The 22041-nt window shown below is 41.6% G+C and overlaps 1 protein-coding gene across 2 annotated transcripts in view; it reads left to right on the top strand.

Annotated features, from left to right (window-relative positions):
- Positions 1-16439, top strand: part of Lcor (ligand dependent nuclear receptor corepressor) — a 130448-nt gene extending 114009 nt beyond the window's left edge. For both annotated transcript variants that reach the window (XM_029563046.1, XM_029563047.1), the window contains one exon: positions 9881-16439. In XM_029563046.1, coding sequence (XP_029418906.1) covers positions 9881-14168 — 4288 coding nt within the window. In that variant the 3' untranslated portion in view covers positions 14169-16439. The remainder of the gene's footprint in view (positions 1-9880) is intronic.
- Positions 16440-22041: the final 5602 nt, after the last annotated feature.

The raw sequence follows: 22041 nt of genomic DNA, 5'->3' as shown, positions 1-22041 counted from the left end.
CATTAGTATTTGATATCTTACATCTAAAAGAAAGTCTCTCCATATAACCCATAGCCTTCAAAGACATGGAAAATGGCATTTTTCAGATTTCTAGAAGTTCAAGTGTCATGCAACAAAACAGGAACCCCCTTTACTCTATGGACCTCATTTCAATATACTGTTTACAGTTTGACGGAATTGTATAATTTAATATTTCTCTTGTACTGTAGTTTATATTTATTTACAGATTTTTTTGTACTGTGTGATTTGAACTTTTTGTTCCTTGCTATAATCATTGTTTATGTAGTAGAGCACTTATGATCACAAATTTAAGTTTTTGGGTTTGATTGCACTACATTAAATTTTTTAATGCAGTTCTGATTTTTGACTGGACTAAAATAAGCTGTGTCTTAATGTATGTGATGAGTACTTAAAATTTTAATCCATGTGGTCCCCCCCCCCTTTTCTTTTTTTGCATTGTATGTCAGAAGCACTAGTTCTTTCGTGCATGTGTAAGATTTAATGGTTCCATTGTATTATTTGACCATGACATTTTGGAGAAACATTCCCAGCTGTAATGTTGTGTATGGTAGTTCTCACTGGATGCTAGACTTTCAAAACCACTATTCTTCTAATAAATTTTGTTGTGAAAACCTGTTTTAAAAGCTTGTTTGTTTGTTTGTTTTTATTGCTTAGGATTTTAATGCTTTTAAAAAAATAAAGAAGGGGTAAAAGAGTACCATGAAGTGCATACAGCAAAGTTGGTCACTTTTAATTCTTTCCACATGAAACCTTTTAGATTACAAGAAATTGCTTTGCAAAATTATGGTTCCGTATTCAAGTGCAAACACTGCCTTGTAACTTGCGTCTTTACTGACTTGATATACTACCATGGACTACTTTAGTTTTCTTAATTGGGTTATTCACCACACAAAAGTCTTTTCATCCAACAAAGATAGATTGATAGTTCCATAAATTGCTCTCCTTGCTAGAATCTGTTTTCCATAATCAGTAAACTTCATAGTAGAATTGCTTGCCAAAACAGAACAACTTGCTAACTTTTGCTTGCTCTTACTAACAAGGCTTAAGCACAGAAAGCATCATTTGTTGTCAGTCAGTTAAGGTTGTCACAGTTCTTGTGACAGAGGTATAAAGAAGCTGTGTGTTGTAAAGTGGTTAGTTATACTTGAAGATTTGAAACATGAACAAAATATTTCAGAAAGCTGCTCTTTCAAACTCAAAATGTAACTAAGATAGTTTATAGTCATAGATGATATACATAGTTTTTAGTTGTTGATTTTTATCTCAGATTGACTATAGGTATTTCTTTGAATCTGGAGTTTGTAAAATCAAAATTTTGTTGGTACTACAGATGTGTTCATTGGCTTCATTTGTTCTTGTTCACTTATGTGTTTGTAGAATATCCTTCTGGAAACCCAACAGTAAATATCAGAGCTTGTTTCTTGTCACTTACCATTATCTACCTTAAACTGGTGGCCAGACCTGCCTAGTGAATTGGTTTTTGCACATTTATATTTGATGCTTTAATATCACTGTTCCAATTTGTTGTTGTTGTTTGAGACTGCCTGTAGCCCTTGAACTCACCCTATAGACCTGGCCCTGAGCTCAAAAGAGATTCTTCCTGCCTCTCTTTCCTTCTAAACATTTGTATTCAAATGTAAAAACTGTGCCTAGGTCATGTGATATTAGGTTTTGAACTTGTAAGGAGTAGCCATCCGGGGGATTAAAAGCTGGGCCACCACACCCAACTGCATTCCAACTTTTAAAAGGAACATCTTTAAACCAGAACATCTCTGATTCTGCTGATATTTGAATATTAATTCACAATCCTGTATTTTAGCAGGATTGGAAATTAGAGGAATTCTATAAAGGACCTAGACGTACATAAAGGAATTGGAATGGAAATCTTGGTTTAGGCCATATTCTGAGTTTTAGAGTGGTTTTTCCTCCAAGGACTGAATTTCTCTTTCTAAACATCTGCATTCAAATGCAAAAAAGTGCCTAGATCATGTGATCTTAGGTTTTGTGCTTGTGATGAGGAACAGTAGACAGTTGCTCTTGTTAGTATCAATTCATCCTTCTTTGCTTCCAAAGGTAAGCATTATAGCATAGACTTGTATTCATCACACTCAACTTGCAAGGTGTTGAATTTTATGTTTGAGGGTGAGTGGAATGTGGTATGAATTTCACACTGCACTTACAACTGAAGTAGACAGTCTTATTTTTAGAGATTAGTGAAGAAGTGTTGTCAAAATATTGGAAAGGAAAGAAGGAAGAAAAGAGCAATAATGTAAGCCATGATTTGGTCGGGGTTTACACAGGATCTAGAAAGTAAGCAGCAGTATCAAAAACTAATTATTGGGGCTGATGTTACGGTTCAGTAGTAGAGCCCATGCCTGACCTGCACCAGGTCCTGGGCTGGATCGGCAGCACTGCAAAAAAATAAAAGCAGCCCCTAAGTACTCGCCTCTGAGTCATTTTTTATAAGCACATGAGAATTACTTTTCTAGTATTTATTGACTGGTACTTTAAAATCGAAGTTGTACTCACCTTTCAACATGGTATGCTAGTAAAATCACTTGTGTTTTTATCTGTAAAGTGTTGGAGTGGCTTTTAGGACTCCTTTCAACTCTGTATTTATTAAAAATGCTTTAAATGTGAGAGATACATAAATCTGAACATTGGGAAACGTGTAGCAACTCTATTGACTAATGAGGTCTTAGAAACCCAAGTTATTTTGTTGCATTGCAGTCTTTTCTAAATGAAAAAAAAAATCAGTTTGGATGTTAGTTTAGATGTCTTTTGTTTAAAACTAGTCCATTGTGTTAAGTGTTTATTATGAAATATGAATGTGATAGTACTTTTGCAAAACTACAAGCAGTAGAGTTTTGTTTTTAAGTTCTATTATTTACAATTTCTCTTTATCCTGGGTGTAGACTAATTCTACCTAGAGCACACAGGGTCCTGGGGTCATGGGTTATAATCAGTTTCAATTAGAATCAACCTTTTTTAATAGACAGGGCTGGGTCTTACAGAACAGTTAACTTGTAGAAGTGAAACTTAAACCATATAGTTTATTTTCAAAATGTCTTACAAATTCAAATCATAGTTGTAAGTTTTAAGCCAGGTGTGGTAGCATATTTCTTTTTTATTTTTTTCCTTTTTAAAATATTTTATGTGTATGCATGTATTGCCTGCATGTTGGTAGGTACACCAGTGTCCTGCATTGCCTGTGGAGGTCAGAGGAGGGTGTAGGATCCCCTGGAACTGGAGTTAACAGACTTGGTAGCCACTATATATGTGCTGGGAATCGAACCCTGGTGCTCTTAACCACTGAACTATCTCTTTAGCCCCAATGATAGCATATTCTTACTATCATCTCAGCATTGGCTGAGGCAGGGCAATCACAATCAAAGCTAGTTGAAGCTACATGAGATTCAGTCTCAAAAAATATGAATAAATTTGTCATCTTAACCATTTTTAAGTACACAGTTCAGTAGTGGTAAATGTATTTTCAATTTGCAACCATAGGAGGCGTGGTTAACCTGCTGATCAATGGGACTCTTGGTACCATTCTGACCTTTGATTTTCAAGGTGAAAACATAGATCTTGTGACATTTAAGGGATTTAGAGCTGTTCACACAAACAGTTGGCTGTAACACAATTCCAAACCATTACACATATCTACACTACTGTGGCATGCTTGACACAATGTATGATGACAATCTACCTTCTAGTTCTCATTCTAGTTCTCTCCAGTTCTAATTAAATCTCAACTACTAGTGTGAGTAGACATCAGTTTAGTGGCACGTTGTATTCAGAGGCATAAGACTTGGTGCAAACAAAAATCATCATAAATTGATGCCTTCAAGAAAGCCTGAAGAACAGGTAGGATGAAGAGAGGAGGCATCTGTCCCGAATTTGATGAGCCTGGTTTTAAAGTCCCAGCCTTATATTTTATTACTATATCCAGTCTTACCAAGTAGCTAAGCCTGTGTTTTCCCTCTGTAAAAAGGGCTGTAAGGACCCTTCTTACCTTTTTGGTATGGAGCCTAAATAAGATCGTCCATGTAAAATAGCACTAAGGCAGGATTTCCTGCGCTCAGGCAAGTGGTCAGTAAATTAAATCAGGAATACAAATAAGACAGTTGCCATAATTTAGTGAGAAAGAAAACAGATTGCAAGTTGTAAAGAAGCCTAGTAGAACTATGAAAGTAAGGCAGATGTGTTTCCTTTAGACTAAGGCACAGGGTCAAAGTCTTGTTTGAAAGCTCAGTGAATTAGAATTGAAATTTGGAATGCTGCTGTTCTGCATTTAGTGTGTTGGAAACGTCGATTTGTGTGGCTGTTTCACTCCTGGAGCATTGAAATGCTGTACTAGGGACCACTTGCTCTCCCTTCTGCTTTCTAAGCAACTTTCTCATATTTTGACTTCCCAAGAGCATTTGCCTGCTGAACACACTAATGAGTAGCTCTGAGAAAATTTTTAATACTGTATTTTTACTGTAATGGAATAAAACACTGATTAAAATTAAAAATTTAAAATACAATGAAAAACAGATGATAAAGTATACAGCTCTTAAATGCCATCTGTTCAGGAAAAAAAGTGTCCTCTCTTATCAGGGATATTCAGTCCCAAGAAATAGGAAAGCTACTAAACTATCCATACCTATAAACATTCTCTGAACACCTGCCCTCACCCTGGTTTATTAACTTTTAATTTTAGGAACCCAGTAAACTTAGAGAAAGCTATTACAAAGTATTGTTTACTTTTCGTCAGGTATCACTGCGCTTGTTCTCCCTGTGTGTTGCCATTAGTGGTGGCTCCCAGAGGGCAGCTCCTGAAGAGGAAGGGGTAAACTCTCAATTTGATCTCCCACCATCCTGCAAGATTCTCACTTGGGAAAGGACTCCAGTTTTGAGGACTGCTTTATCTAAAATTCTAAAATGAGATCATTTAGATTTTAACCACTTGGAAAACATGAATTAAACTGCCAAGTTTTAACTTTCTGTTCCAGATTTAAGAACTTTCTTTTTCTGTAATTTTTGCCTGTACTTTTGGCTTTTGTGTGTATGTGCGCATGTGTGGGTGGGAGGCCAGAGGTCTATGTTAGGTGTCTTCATCTATCACTCCCTTATTTTCTATAAATTTTTATAAATTTTTTATTTTTATTTTATGTGATTGTTTTGCCTGCGTGTAAGTTTACCTTGCATCATCACACTGTCCACAGAGGTCAGAAGAGGGCCTCAGATCCCCTGGAACTTGAATTATAGTCAGTTATTAGCTACCATGTGTTAATTAACTGAACCCAGGTCCTCTGCAAGAGCAGCCAGTGCTCTTAACTACTGAACCAGCTCTCCACCTTATTTTTTGACCCAGGATCTCTCACACCAGTTCAGCCACACTGTCTGACAAGCAAGCTCCCAGGGATTCTCCCATCTCCACCTTCCCAGGCTGGGATTACAGGCTCTCGCCATTCAGCATACATTCCTGTGCCCAGTTTTTTTTCATGTGTGCTAGGACTCAACCTCAGGTCCCCATGCTTACATGGCAAGCACCAAGCAATGTGCAACCCCTACTTTCTTTTTCCTACCAGCTCCCCGGATAAAAAACTTGATTGCTGTGACTTGGAGTTTATAGAGTGAAAAAGCATTTGCACATCCATGCCCAATTTTCACTATGTATACACAGTTCTGTCACAAGCCCCTTAGATTATCCCTGCATCCAGAAATAAAATATCCACAGATGTGAGATAGCCAAGGGCAGATGGACTTCCCAATTTAGCGCAAGAACCAGTCAGCAGACTCAAGCCCTGGAAAAGACTTAGTCTCTGCCTAGGGGATCAGGAGTAAGGAAGTTGGAAGCATTTCAGATTATCATCTGGCAGAGGGTACAGCTTATATTCTTGGGCATGGATCTGAGGATACATTTTTCTGTTTCCTTTAAAACCAACCCTAATTGAGTACTGTATCTAAAACCTTCTCTCCCTTTCTATGTTCTCAGATTACTTTTTTCTGCTCCTAACGTAAGCTCCCAAGCATGTACCCTCCACTATCGTGGTTGATCTTGTTCAGTCAAGAACAATATTTTTTTCATCAGTGAAGTTGATTTACCTATTGAGTAGTCTGTTGGTAGTTAAGGAATTAATGTTAGAGAGAGTACCTGGATCCATCTCTCATTTCAGCTCTCTGAAAATAGCATAAGCATTGACCACCCAGCATTTATGTTAACCACAGGAATGCTTCCTTCAGCAATTTGAGTATTGCGGTATTGACTAAATAGGAGAGTTCAGCTGTACCTAACCCCTGATCTAGTAAAACCTCATGAGTAAATCATTAAAGATGGGGTTGTGAAACAACACATCAGGTTTAAAACTGCCTTTTACAATTTTTATGAATATTATCTTATCCTTTACCACGCCCTTCTGAATTAGACACTGAGCAAAAGGTAGACTGTGATCAAGGTCATGCAGGCCATTTCCCACCAAGGAGATAAACTCTAGACTAATTCTGACTTGGAAGTTAGGTGTTCCCCCCCCCCTTTTTTTTATAGCTCTTCCTCCAATTTACCAATCCCTGTGATCTTAATGCACTTTGGTGGTGGTATTCAAGTATTTCTGCTTGATAAATAATTCACTTAGTAGCTATTACAGGGAGGCCTCCTGTTGAGCAAAAATAACATGAAGTCAGACAAGTGATTTCAACATCTGTGATGAATTTTTGTGTAAAAATCTTATTTAGTCAGGTCTGAAGAACATATGATACAGACTAATCACTGAACCACAGCATTGTAGTTTCCCCTTTGGTAGAATGAAGAAACCGTCTGCAAGACAAATTTGCTCTATTTTGGGTTCCTTGCTAGTTGCCTAGGAGTAAGAAAGTTAAGGCAAGTGCTGTATATGGACTCTGTTAAAGATCAAGGACTTCTTGGAATAACTAAATGCAAAGGTAAAAATCAGCCATTTAAAACTTGGGCAAAACAGTCATTTGAAACTAACACCCATTTAAAAAAAAACAAAACATGAAAAACACAGTAAATAGATGTAGACGTTAACTTTTTAAATTATCCAAATGATAAAAACTTCAAATTCATCTAAATTTAGTTCCTCTCAAGAAAAATTTAGGGGGAAAAAAGAAGGTAGTAATTTAGAAGCACAGCCTAAAGTGATTTTATTACTATAGTTGTAAAGTTGGCTTATTATAACAGGGCCATTTAATGATTGCTGGACAAAGGTTAGGGTTAATGTGCAGGCTCCCAGCTCCAAGGAAGCTACTAACAGGCTCCTGCCTATGTGTCCAGATTGCCTACAAAACATCTCAGATTCAGAGCCTTAACTAAGAACACCTCACTTGGCACCCCCTCAGCCACTGTCCTCCATTCTCTGCTTGTGTCCTAATGTGAAAGCTACTACTGCTTCCCAGGAAAGACCCCTGTGTCAGAAAAACAAGGTGGTGATGGGAGAGGGAAAGAAATGTGTTCAGAGATAATGTGATTTTGTAAAGGCTGTGATTTTTAGCTGAGGGCTGACAAGATGGCTTAGCAGGTAAAGGCACTTGCAACCAAGCCTAATGATGAGTTCAACCCTGGGAACCAGCGTTTTGGAAGAAGAGAACAGACTCCTGCAAGTTGTTCTCTCACCATACTTGTGGCACGGCACACATGCACTTGCATGCACACACACGCGCGCACACACACACACTAAAATATTTTAAGAAATTAGCCAAGTGTGCCTATAATCTCAACACTTGGGAGGTAGAAGCAGGAGAATTAAGTATTCAATGGCTAGCCTCAGTTACATAACAAGGTTAAGATCAGTCTGGGAGGCAAGTCCTTGATTGCTCTTGCTGGGGTATACTACCACACCCACAATCCTAGCACTCAGAACATAGAGGCAGAAGGATGGATACAAGTTCCAGGCTAGACTGGTCTGTATGGCTAGTTTCAGACTAGGCAGGACAATATTGGGATACCCTGCCTCAGAAAACAACCCTCCCCCCAATAGAATCAAAGATAGCTCCACGGTTAAGAACACTTGCTGCTCTTCCAGAGGACTCAGGTTTGATTCCCAGCACTCACATGGCAGCTAACAACTTGGTATAACTCCAGTTCCTGGGGACCTGTCACCCTCTTCTGGCCTCTGCAGGCATTGTACAACACAGGTACACTTATACAAATACAGGCAAAACACTCATACACATAAAAAAATAATAAAAATATATTTTACAAAAAAGAAAGCCAAGGTTCAGAGAGATTAAGTAATTTGACCATGACCTATGTAAGAATAGAAGTTGACTCTCAGTGTCTCACGTCCTGCTCCTGTGTGCCCTTTCCATTGTAACTGCAGTTCCAGTGGGAAGGTAGGTGATGTGGGCTGCCTACAGCCAACCTTCCTGCCCAGTAGGTAAAATTCAAAGATGGAAGATGAGAAGAATTAGCTAGAAGATGTTGTCAAACAACATCATGTTCAACATGTATTAGCTGCCCTCTTGTGCTCTGCCTTGCATATACCTGCATATACTGTCAAATATAGTCTCCTGAAAAATTACAAAGAAGGGTAAGAGATTGTGCCAAACTCTGGGTTCCAATCATGTGGGCCCAGCAAAACCTTGGCATCCAAAAAACACAAAGCATGGCTGTCTCAACATGCTATGCCTATTTCCAGCCTTGAATCTAAAATTGGCCTTTCCCACCACCTGGGCTTCCTGAGTTAAGCTCTGAGAGTTTGTTCCAGATAACAGGAAAATGCCTCACATTGGGGGAACAGTTTTATGTAGAACAACTTGTGTGACTGTAAAGTGTTTACTGACTCGGGTTCTAGGAAATGTGTAGGTGGGGCTTGTGTGAAGATAACCTTGCATTTGTTATCTTCATTGCTACCTTGCATTGGCAAAGCTTGTAGTTTACAATTCATATCTGTTCCCACTGCACATCTACTTTCTCACTAAAAGCTACAATTCAGAATCTGCTTGTCAGTCTGCTGTTGAACATATCTAAAATGTGAAATCTTTTATTTGTTTGCGCCCTAGTCTGTATCATTGTTAGCAGTTCTCCAGTCAGTATTTCTGAGAAATCATCTTAAAACCATTGACTTCTCTAAGTACGTGTTAACTGATGTTTGTAAGGCAGTGTGTCTTAATTTTTGTCTTAAGCAAAAGTACAAGTTTGAATATCCCTAAAATGCTTGGATCAGAAGTGTTTGGGATTTTTTTTTTCAGATTTTAGAATATTTGCATATTTCTACATAATAAGATATCTCTTAAAGTGGGGCCCAGGTCTAATCACAGAATTCATTTATGTTTCACGTACACCATATAGATACAGCCTAAGAATAGTCTTAAACAGTGCCCTCAATAATATTGTAAAGAAAATAGTTTCAAAGTATGTGATTTTTCCACTTATACCACCATGTCAGCACTTGAAAAGTTTTGTATTTTGGAGATTACAGATTTTTGGATGAGGGACACTCAGTCTGTATGAGTCGACCAGATGGAGTTAATAGTGTGGCCAAATTTATTTTTAATACTTCTTTTAAGAACTATTTCTGAATGATCACTTAGAAACTTTGAAGAAGGGCTTGAAGTGCAGCTCAGTGGTCAAGCCCTTTGCTGTCATCACCCGGCCCTCTGCTTGATCCCTAGCACCACAAAAGCAAAACATACCTAAGATGTTGCTACTGAAACATTGTGAGGATATAACAGACTGGCTTTATACTTTATTCCTTATCTATTGAACCAAAGAAAATGACAGATTTGGAAGCAATTTTAGACAGAATGTTCCCTTCTCTTTATAATATGAGTAGCATCTATCTGTTGAATTTCAAAATGTAAAAATGATTCTTTGGGAAATGACCATACTAATTCCTTCTTTCTCTTTGTCTAGTGAGAACTCAGCAGAGGCACTAGCAGTAGATTCTAACAATCAGACGAAATCCCCACTGGAGAAGTTTATGGTCAAACTGTGCACTCATCATCAGAAGCAATTCATTCGAGTCCTGAGCGACCTATACACTGAGTCTCAGCCAGATACTGAAGACCTGCAGCCTTTGGAGTCCACAGCAATGGATGACTCTACTTGCAGTGCCGGCTGTGCCCAGCTGAGCAGCAGACAAAGGGAAAAAGATACTGTGTGTGTCCATGAGAAATCCCCTACTTCTGTACATTTGTTCCTAGACTCTTCGGGCTCTGATAGCTCTCTGCATGTGACTGAACAGACCCTGAAAGAGTCACCTCTTGAGACAGACTCTGTAGACGAAAGAGAGAATATCTTGACCATTGTCCAGAAAGATTCCTCTGAACTTCCAGCCACTCACCCTCATTCTGGCAGTTCAGTAGATAGCTCCAATGTGGGATACCTCACTGCATCAAATTCTTCCTTGTTGAACTTCCACTACAGCTCTAAAAGCTTAGAGGGGCAAACCACTGGACAGGAGCAAGACACAAATGTGAAAGCCTGTGAGGGCAGTAAAGACCATGCTTCAGCCTTTGGAGAAAGTTTAACTGCAGTAAAAATGGCCGCTGACAATGCTGAGGGCGACAGCTGTATTGTTTCTCAAAGAAATTCATTCAGAGCTTTATCAGAAGAGAGGCGGGATTCAGGGTTTATGGGAAACTCACCTAGTACTGCAGACAAAGAGAATGCTTTACAGTGTAGCTCAAAAACACCTTTGCACCAGGATTTAGAGGCAAATGAACAAGATGCAAGGCCAAAGCAAGAGAACTGTCTTTACTCACTAGGAAGAAATAAGGTGGGTTACCAGTCACACCCCAGTGACAAGGGCCAGTTTGATCATTCCAAAGATAGTTGGTTAGCTCCCAGCCCCTTGCCAGCTATACACAGAGCATCTAATGGACACTCACGAACCAAGATGATACCAACTTCCATCAAGACTGCTAGAAAAAGTAAGAGGGCCTCAGGGTTGAGGATAAATGATTATGATAACCAGTGTGATGTTGTTTATATCAGTCAACCAATAACAGAGTGCCACTTTGAGAATCAAAGATCTATATTGTCTTCTCGGAAAACAGCCCGAAAGAGTACTCGAGGATACTTTTTCAACGGTGATTGTTGTGAACTGCCAACTGTCCGCACACTGGCCAGAAATTTACACTCCCAGGAAAAAGGGACCTGCTCACCACTGGCATCAGAGGCAGTGGTGACTCCCAGGCAGACCCTGATGGTTCCCACCTCAAAGCATATAGAAGATGTGCAGCTTCCCACAGTAGACAGGCAGCACCCAGAAGAAGATACTGAAGAGCCTAGGAAGGAGAAACCCTCCCTTGAGGAAGGAGGAGAGGACACAACATCAGCAAAAGAGCAGCAAGAGCCAGAGATTTGCCCCACCATGAGCGAACCTGATCCTAGCAGCTCTCCTAGGGCAGCAGAGAAAACAGCTTCTAGTGTGGTGTATCCTCTACCTGCTCCCCTCCCTGATGAGCATGTGCCAGACATACTGGAAGGCAACACTGCTGTTTCAACTCCCACAGCAGGTGCTCTGTCTTCTCCTGAGCAAGACCAACCACCAGCTGCCCTGCCTGGTACAGAGGAAATTCAGGCACTCCAGGAGTGCTTCCTGGCTCCCACCACTGAAGGCATCTCTGGGGAAAGCAGTAAAGATCTCTTCCATATGTCTTCTCCTGAAATAATCATCAAAGAAGACAGTTCTCTGTGCTCCGACAATGAAAGCCCTAATGTGGGCCTAGATCCTCTCATGGGTCTTGAAAAGGCTGAGCATGACCAAAGGATCAGTATTGAGGCTGGGTCTGAAGACACCCCCGAGGAGGCACTGGTGGTAGATGCCACCCCGCCCCTGCTGGAAAGTAGCACCTTCACTGATGAGAACCCCAGTGAGGCTGAGGGAGGCAAGGCAACAGGTGGTGTAGGACAACCAGAGATAGAAGACAGTGATGTAAAGTGCTCTTCAGAAAATGATGTGTGTGAACTGAACATTGACTCACCCGAAGAGAATGCAGACAAGAAGAAAAAAGGCAAAAAACTCCCTGAGGCCTCTGATAGGTGCCTAAGAAGTCAGCTTTCAGAGTCAACCTCTACTTGTCCTGAAGTCAAGGTTTCTAAAAATCCTGGTGCAAAGCGCTCTAAAAAGGAAGGGCTCCCTGGTGGAGCAGCACCTGAGGGCTCTGTGATTGACAGCATCCTTGTAGACGATCTAGAAAATGATCTAGAAAACGCCAATGTCATTGAACAGGTCTCTGAGGAAGAGACCAAGCAGGAGGGTGAAGGAGCTGGGATCATCACCAGGCAGACGTTTAAAAACATGCTGGCAAAAGAAGTCAAGAGGGAAGAAGGGGACATTTCCCCCAGCAGTGATCCCACAGCCACAGCTGGCCAGCCACTGCCTGAGGAAAGACTGGAAATCTATGTGCAGTCCAAGATGGATGAGCGAGATGCACGTGTCCCCTCAGAAAGCATTCCTTGTGAGAGAGACCCAGAGCAGTTGAAAGAGAGGGAAGGACACAGTCCCACACAGGATGTAGAAATGGTTGTAAGTGAGGTAGATGCTGAGGACACCCACTATAAAGATGATGCTAGCTTTTTTCCATCTAGCTCAGCTGGAATGTCAGGTAGTCGGAGTGATGATGCTGCTGGGCCACCAAAATTGGTAGCAAGGTCTAAGAGATTACCTTCTTCCACCTACAACCTCAGACATGCCCATTGTATGGACACCTTGGATGCCACAAAAGTTACCCCAGAAGTAAACCCAGCAGCAAAGGAAAAGGAGGCTTCTGAGAGTGCAGAGCCCCTAGATGAGGAGGATGTGGACATGGTGGTAGAGGAGCAGCCCAGGTTTGTGGAATGGTGTGCTGAGGAGGAGAATCAGGAGCTTATAGCCAACTTCAATGCCCAGTACCTGAAAGTTCAGAAGGGCTGGATTCAGTTGGAAAAAGAAACACAGCCAACAGCAAGAGCAAGGAGCAAGTCAGACAAACTGAAGGAGATCTGGAAGAGCAAGAAGAGGTCACGGAAGTGCAGGGGTTCATCAGAGGCTCCGAAGTTTTCTCCCATTCAGATGCTGTTTATGACAAACTTCAAACTATCTAATATCTGTAAGTGGTTCTTAGAGACAACAGAAACTCGGTCTCTGGTCATTGTGAAGAAGCTTAATACTCGTCTTCCCGGAGACATCCCCCCTGTTAAGCACGCTCTTCAGAAGTACTCCCCTTCCACCCTGTACCCCAGTTCCCTGCAGGCCGAACGCTTGAAAAAACACTTGAAGAAGTTTCCTGGAGCCATACCTGCTAGGAATAATTGGAAAACACAGAAGCTCTGGGCTAAACTGCGAGAGAATCCTGACCAAATGGAACCAGAGGCCAGCAGGGACACCAGCCTGGGCCCTAACTGTGAAGACAGCGTGGAAGAAGTCAAGGAAGGTAGAAGTAGCCATCCTCCCACAAACCTGCCTACTCCAGCCAGCACCCGAATCCTTAGAAAGTATTCCAATATTCGAGGAAAGCTCAGAGCTCAGCAGCGCCTGGACAGCTCACCGGGTGTGGCTGCAGAAAGTAAGCAGGGCCGAAAGAGTGTGTGCATCAACCCTCTGATGTCACCGAAGCTTGCCCTTCAGGTGGGAACAGACGGGTTTCCCATCAATCCCAAGAGTACTGAAGGAAGCAGAAGAAGAGGGAAGATGATGCCTCAAACCTTGCTTAAAGTGGAAGGTCAGAACAAACGCAAGAGAGCAGAAGGCGCCCAGGACAGTAAGGACAAGGGGCGGGTGACAAAAGCCAGCAAAGAGAAGCATATGGATACCCCTGCCAGAACACTTTCTGCCAAGAAGCTAGCTGCAAGGGAAAGAGTCAACCAACTGCCCAAGAGGATGACCTTGAAAGAGAATAAAGTAAGGATCCGTAAAAAGGCCCCTAGGAAGAGCAGCCTTCCATCCAGGAAAGAAAAAGAGAATGCAAACAGAAGACCTAGCCAGCCAGTTGCTGCCTCTGAAGCACTGACAAAACCTGCAAAGCCAAAGGGGGCAGGGGAGGCCTCTTCAAGGCCCCAGAAAGCCAGAAACAGGAACCACAAACTGAGCAGTGGCAGGAACAGGGCCAGACCCTTGACAAAAAACCCAGAGAACCGGGCTGCCCAGAGAAAGAGAAAGCTCAAGGCCAAGCTGGACTCTTCCCAGGGCAAACGAAGGCGACTTGATGCCAAGTGATGCATGGCCCTTGAGAGAGGAGCTGGCCTGTAGACGTAACCTTTTATTTTGCATTAACTAAGTCTGCTTTTATAAGCTTATCAAGCCTTTCAAATTACAGTTATGGAGAACACAGTTTTGAGATGTCAGAAAATGTGTCTCAGGTGGAGAAGGGAAGTTGCAGAGTCCTTCTCTGAGGCTAAGGGAAGTTATATATTATATTCTGGTTGTTCCTTGGGTTTTAAACTTGGAACCAAGCAGTTTTCATTTTAAAAAGTACAGTGCCTTATTTATCCTTTTTTGTTTTTAAATTTACAAAAGCTAAAAAGCTGATCTGTGTGATTAAAGGCTTGTATTTTATACTTGATGCACAAGCACTTGTACTGTAGTCGAGAAGACCACCACCACACAAGAGCGAGGAGCCGCCACCAGCCACCCTGCGCCCGCCCCAGCACAGGCACCCCTTGCAGACCGCAGCACAACTCCCCTGTCGTCTGGTTTTCTTTGAGCTAAACCAAATCATTTCTATGGTATGTGGAGAATGCAGAGGATTTATAATTATTATAAAAAATTAGTATTTCTGTTACCTTTCTAAAAATCATTGATCACCCCCTTCATCTTTTTTTTTAATCATTTGAGAACATGTTCTCTAATTTATGTACCCATGGGATGAAAGATGTCTTACGAATGTTAATTTTGGATTTATGACCTCCAGAAATTATTTGTTAACCCCAAACACTTATTAACACTTGCCATCCTCTTCAGTTTGGGGCCTGGCAAGCAGGAGTTCTAAGGAGATTTTATTCCTATTTTGTTTAAAGTTCTCTATGCTTTCATCTTGTAGCTATAATTTGACCATTAGGGTCAGAGTGATGCTTCTTATTCCCTTTCTTTCTCAGAGTACTTCCCTAATCAGTGAGAGCCAAATTGTAATAGGAAAATTAATTTAAATTGTGTACACATGCCTTTGGGCCCATTTGCATGTGGTTTTCCCCTGCGGATGTCTCCCAGCACTGGTCTCACAGTAAAACTTCTTCCCTATGCAGCATATCCATGAGTTGAGTAATTAATTAGCACAGGCCAGAAGGGTTGAAAGTGGTCCAGTGTCTCCATGCACATCCCTAATACGACTTCCACATCAGACTTGGAGAGGTGTGAGTAGCAGCCTTGAGAGGAGGCTAGGGCACCCAGGCAGCTGGAGGAAGCTACTCAGAATATCTATGGGGCCACACCCCAATATACAGCTGAGTGAAATTCAGCTGGGACACTTTCATGTGACTGTCCTTGCCTGAAGTGGATGTCCATTCTGATTGACTAGTGCCGTCCTAGTGGCTAAATGCTTGTAGCATCGTCCCTCCCCATACATGTCACTGTTACATGGCTCAAGTGAGAACTGCAGTCATTATAAATGATGATGTTTGCCTTTCCTGGGTGGAGCCTGAGATGGACCCATTGGCTTTACTCAGTGCCTGTGACATTGCTCCTTTATAACAGTGTGTATTTGACATATCTATTGGGCCAGTCTGCAAACCACCTGGTTGGTAAAGCCTCAGTCAGCTTGACATGCTGACACCAAAAGGGGCTTGAATGGACAGCTGCTGCCCTGTTCTTGTTAAAAAATTTTCACTTAGGTTGTTTCAGATCTCTTTAGGTAAACCCAGATGGACTTCTTTTTTCATGCAAATCAGGATAAAATAGGCCTTCTTATTTTGCATATATAATGGAAATGTCTGATAATTGGATAGGACTGGAGCAGTTGAATCACAAGAAATTGAGAACTTTGTTGAGTTTGACAGATGATGAAATTGGGTGTTTTTTTTTTTGTCTCTATCACATGAGTGCTCATGGGGCTTTCTCCATCCTCCAACCTGCTCCTCTGTCCCTGATTCTCCCTCCTCTCTTTTTTATTGTCTTTGACCTTGACTATTTACAAGCTACCTATCCCCATGAAACTGCTGAGTGTGCGCTGGCAACCCTCTCTCAGCATTAAGTTGCACAGGAGCATTAATATATTTTGAATAGGTTCATTTAATCTTAAAATTGGTTTTAAGGTTTAAAAGATCTTTTCATATAGTTGTCACTGGATATTGTTATAGTGACTTAAACAGCTGATGCTTACCAATGTCAGGTGTGCTGATGATACCTGGATGTACAAGGTGCCCTTGGCTGCTTATAGACTGACTACCTTGTAAGGTGCTTGAATTAGGTTAGGGAGAGGAGTAAGGTGGTAAGTTAGTAGAACTTTTCCAGTTCCAAGTTTATAATTCATTCCATTACTTTTCTAATTGTGTTTTCATTTTTTTAAAAAAAAAGCTCATTTCAAGATAATAGACTGCATTTGAGAAAACTATATGGAAATGTTTGTTATATACCTACCTAACAATGCAATGATCATCTTTAAAATCGGCTTATACTTGATAGTAGTGATTGTATTTAAATAGATGGAGATGCTACAAAATTAGGATACTTAAATTTTTAAGATTGCTTCATGTTTATTGATCCTCATTTTTGTTGATCCAGGTAATTTTGTTAATAGAAAAAAGGAAACAAAAGCAAAACTTAAGGGGCAGCTCCTAGACATCTCAAAGTTTACGCTTGTCCTTGACTGCATTCTCCCTTGGTTTTCTTCCTTCCTATAGCCATATTCAAACATGACTTGCCACCATATGCAAAGGCAGTCTGTCCCATGGTTTGGATCCCAAGGCTGGAGCTGAAGTTGGTGACTAGTGGACTGGTATTCCCTCTGTTCAGGAGCTGGACAATGCCTGGGAAACACTCAGTGAAGCTCTGTGTAGCTTCCCTAGAGCTTGGCTGTCTTGGGGAGACCCATTTTCTTTTCTCACAAAGCTCCCTGGATATCCAGGGCCTACTCCCTTGCTGAGGATCCAGAGTCTTGCAGTGCACCAGGAACGCCCCAAACCTTTCTCTTCTGGAGCTTCCTGCATAGGAATGTTACCTCATGTCTCATGCTTCACAGTTGCTAATCTTTGGGATTCCTTGTTGGTTGGTTGCTGTTGTTGTTAGAGGGGTTTCCTTATTGAAGATTTACACAGTCCTGACTGAACAAATCACATCATGGGTTTTGTGCCTCGTTCTGTAATGGTTTAGAAAAAAAGATGCACCTAGTCCTCCTTTTCCCCAAGGATCTCTGTGCATCACCCTACGCAGGTGAATTTCACATTTTACACACCAGTCATCAAAAGGCATCCCTTCAAAGCAGCTTCCAGTCTTCTAACAGATTCTGTCGTGAGGACATAGCTGTCACTCATTCATGGATAGTATTTCTATTGATTAGTGAACTTAAGAGTCCCGTAGGAAAGGACACCACGTTATGTGATACAAACTGTAGGTGCCTGTGGTGTTTCCACCAGCAGGTCTGTGCTTTTCACAGCACCAGGGACAAACTGAATAATCCAAGAATAGCCAGAGAGCCACCTTTTTCCCTTTTTCCCTTTGACCTTTAAGTTTACAGGTCATCTGTTAAGGGCCTGCAAACTGTGGGCTGGCTACTTGTGTGTATAAATTAAGTTTTGTTGGAACATAACCACGCCCATTTGCTTACTGATTGTCCATGGAGCAGATTGGATTCTTGGAGAGGTGGCAGCGAAGCCTACAAAGCCTAAAGTAGCTACTGTTTGCATCTTCAAAGACGTTTGCCAACCCCCTGCTTGAGAAAATAATCCCTTTCAGGACAGATCTTCTCCCATCCCTTCTCTCTTATCTGCTGTGCACCTTCTGCTTTTCCTCCCCTCCTCAGCTCGGTTTCTTCTTATGCATATTTCTGTTCCCTCCTGCTGCAAGGAGACATGTCATTCATGCAGCACATAGACTGCCATCCTCTGAAACAAGCAGTCCATCTCCTTTTAAATCACTTGCCAAAGCCCCACAGCCTCACAGTACAGCCACGTCAGCCTGCAGACCAGAACCGATGAGCAAGTCGCCTTTGAAGTTCCAAAAGTAAGTGGCCTAGCCTCCCATTTCACTCCTGTGGTTTCTAATCATAGAAACTACTCTGGTTTCACTTCTTGTTTATTGAATTAAGGCAAGACTTTGTTTCTGATAAAATTAGCTGAGACTACTTTGGTTGTACTTCCAGTCCTCTGAACATGGATTTAGATGTGGACAAAATCTTTTCATAGCATGGAAACAGACTATTAACAAAGCCCACACATATAATGTATTACCATTGACATGTTTTCATTTCAAAGTAATCTTAGCTTGGTGAGCTAACAGTAGAAATGGAAGTTTTTGAAATGTTTTAGAAAAGAATGACAAAATTGGAACTTTTTTTTTTTTTTGGTCCTGTAGCCCCAGTTGGCTTGGAGCCGACTATGTAGACCAGGCTGGCCTTGAACTCACAGAGATCTGCCTGCCTCTGCTGGGACTAAAGGCATGCACCACCACACCCAGCTAAAATTGGAACATATTTTAAACTGAATATGGCTAGAAGTTATGGATTGTATCTTTACATCAAATCCAGTCAACTTCCAAGAGCTCAAGAATAAATTTCTATGCTATATTCCAAAATGAAGTTGAATGTTACATAACTTTAAACTTTTGGGCCTTGTTCCCTAATTAGTGAACAGTGCTGAGGATTGAACTCAGAACCTTGCACATGCTAAGCAGGCATTCTACCACCGAGCTATATCCCCAACCCGATTATTTTGAATTCTTCCCTGTTATACTTCACTGACTTGCTCTAAGTGGTTTAAAGGATGATATCGCATACTGCAGCAACACTCATATCCAAACAGTGAATACTTTTTCCCATGCCTGCTTCCAAATCCTTTTCAGGGAAAAGATACTAAAAAGAAAAAAATTAAAAACTTAAAACCAGCTGAACTAGGGCAAGCCTTTTGAGACAGCCTTCAAAATAATACAACTCTTGAAACTTCTGAAGTCCTGTCATCTACAAGGAATGGACTGGCAGCCTTATGGGCCAGCCTCTCTCCTTCAGATATCATCATACAGAGATTTCAGAGCTCTCTGCTGTGCTCCCAGCCTGGGCTTTGCAGCAGCCTGCTGTACTACACCATGGGACCTGGAGCACTCTGCAGAGGGTGTGCTTGCTCTTGCTTTTGCCTTTGGAGTTGAAACGAGTTGTCAGTTCCTTCCATCACCTCTCCACCGGATTACCCCTTCCCAGAGCTTTGGTGGTGCTTGCAGTGCGCTGGATGCACCTTTATTCCATCCTACAAACTGCCAGCTGTGCAGGCATGTGGGCCGGAGGAAGCAAACACTGAAGCTTTCTTACCTGATGGGCCTGTTCTGTTCAACAGTGTGTTCCGTTCTCAAACTGTTAAAAGCATTCTGCCTGCCTAAAACAGCAACCAGGAGCTCATGGTATTAGAGTATGCCAGCGATTGGATGAGTGGATTCTACCCATTCTGAAAGGGATAACTTAAAAATAATAAAACTGGTAACAGATTATATGTGGTCCAGTCTCCCTAAAATATTTAACTGCCTGACCCTTTGTAGCAGTTTGCTCATCTCTGCAAGTTACCCGATATCGAGTTGTGCACACAGCTGGGCACATACTTTCTTTGTTCGTATAGTCCAGCATTGCATCAATTCTTTACTTTTAGATTTGGGGCTATCTTGCCTGTTTGTCTCAGTACACAGTCGCTGTTACATGTAACTCCTGATAGTGCTTATACAGAAGAAAATGATTCTCCTCTGTTGATCAAATATTTGTTGACTTGTAGACATTTATCTGCTAGGGTGTGTCGTTAAAAGTACAGTCTTCTAAAATTCAGTCATTTTTGTGACTCTGAACTTGACTGTGATAGAGACATTCCACTGCAGCAGTGCTTGATGCAAGCTATTTTCTAGTGAACCCACAGCCTACAATAGTGCCTCTCTCCCAAAGCACAGTGCTTGTAGTTTCACCCCCATAGCTGTCCATTTCTTTCCTGTACCCAGGATATGTACAGGTTTAACATTCTTGTTTGGTCACTATCTATGAACATAAAAGTAACTGGTCTTTGCCTGTTTGAACCTTGAATCCAGACCGTACATCCTTGTCCTGCCAATTAGTATGCCAATGGCACCTTGTATGGGTACCAACAGCTTTAAACAGTGAATCCAGGGCAGTCTGGCCTGCCAGTGAAGGCCAGGCCTGAAGCGGCTCCCCATCTGGGGGAGGAGCCATTCTTGGTACCTTGCCTTTTCCTTCTACTGCTTATGCCATCATCCCCCTTCCAGGTGGCATCTTCTCTGGGACACTCTCCCCATCCCAAGTGCTTCACTGAACACATGCATGTCAACCTGAGAAGCATTTCTCCCTTCATTACTAGGCCCTCCCAGTATGTAGCAGCTGGATCCTAATGCCATTCAGTGATCACCTTTTTCCCACTCCAGTTGGTTTCCATGATGTACATCTCATGTTTAGTTATAGTTGCAAGTGGTGTTTGGAAGAGTTTGTAGGAACGATACTATACAAGTAAGATTTGCATTGTTTTGTATATTTATACCATGGGGATTATTGCTAGAGCCACTATATCTTAAGGTTATTGATTTCACTAGTGGTTTCTGCATTCTCAGTAGATCTAGGAGACTATTTATAACTGGTTTCAGATATGTAGAATACATATTTATACACACCACTGTGGAGTTTATTTTCACTGTGTAAATAGTGATATTTTCTTGTTCAAATGCTTCTATACAAAGTATTTATTTAACAAAAATAATTAACTGTCAAAAGGGCTTTCCAGAAGTTGTTCTTGCCATCCATCCTCCCCAGCCACCATGCTCAGCTATTGAACCCCCAAACACAGTAAAGGTACAAGGGTGCAGCCTTGAGACCCTACTGTGTTGGGATAGCCACATTGTAGATAGGGAGCTTTAGTGCTGCTCTCCACTGTTGCCCTCCCAGAACAGAGTGGGGCCTGTAGGGGTGATGCCCTTGCCAGGCCTGGCATCAGGTCTTGCCTCATGGCCCATACAGGGAAATGAACTTTAGTTATAACCCCAAGGAAAGCAGCCTCATGCCTGTGAGATGAGGAGAAACCACTGTGATTGTCATTATGGGTTTCTAGTCTCCCAAGCTTATGAGAGTCAGCCCTTTGGCACACTTATGGGAGTCATACATGTCACCTTCTGCACATTGACTTTCCTCCTCTCCCTTTTCTCATCAAGCATCTGTGCAGATGTGGCCCTCTCTCACCCATCTGTAACCCATGTTACAGAAGGAGTCTATGTTCTAAGATGCATTCAGCTTTACATCTCAGAGGACCCTGGATGTCACGGAACCAATGCTGTGTAGTCGCAGTCCTCTGCCCTGTGCCCCTTTCATGGGCACCCCTTTTACCATCTCTGCTCAATTGGCAGGACTGGCCTGCACCTCCAGGACTATAGGGCACTTGGGGACCTGGTATGTAGGGATTACTGTCATCCATTTGAACTACAGTTTGCATATTTCCTTATAGCCTTCCTTTGTCTTTTCTAAACAAGCAAGGAGGACACTTGAATGGTAATGCTGGAGAATGTTTTTCTAAGATACTGTTTATAAGCAAATCTGATTTTGAGATGAAATGTGAATGGGTAACTAGGTGCCAGGGAATTTAGCACTGAACTAGGCAGTCAAAACTTTTTTAACCTTTGCAGAAAGTAGATACTGTTCTCTTAAATGGTCACAAGATATAATGCTGTAAATAGTTTTCTAAAAATATTTATTATATGTGCTGTATACAATTCATGTTCTGAGTGATCTTGGTTTGCATTGTATTGTAGAATATATTTTGAGCAGTGGACTTCTTTTCACAGTACAGTTCACTCATGGAGAAAGAACCAAAACCAGCAGGTTGAGAGCTGTTTGGGGCATTTGATCTGTAATGTACCATCCAGTCCAAGCTTTAACTGCCCCCTCTTCTCATTCGGTTATGTTATATATTAT

Source organism: Nannospalax galili, unplaced genomic scaffold (genome assembly GCF_000622305.1).
Source record: "Nannospalax galili isolate Female #2095 unplaced genomic scaffold, S.galili_v1.0 scaffold875, whole genome shotgun sequence".
NCBI lineage: Eukaryota > Metazoa > Chordata > Mammalia > Rodentia > Spalacidae > Nannospalax > Nannospalax galili.
Note: the sequence above shows the minus strand (reverse complement) of the source record. Positions and strands in the feature narration are given on the sequence as shown.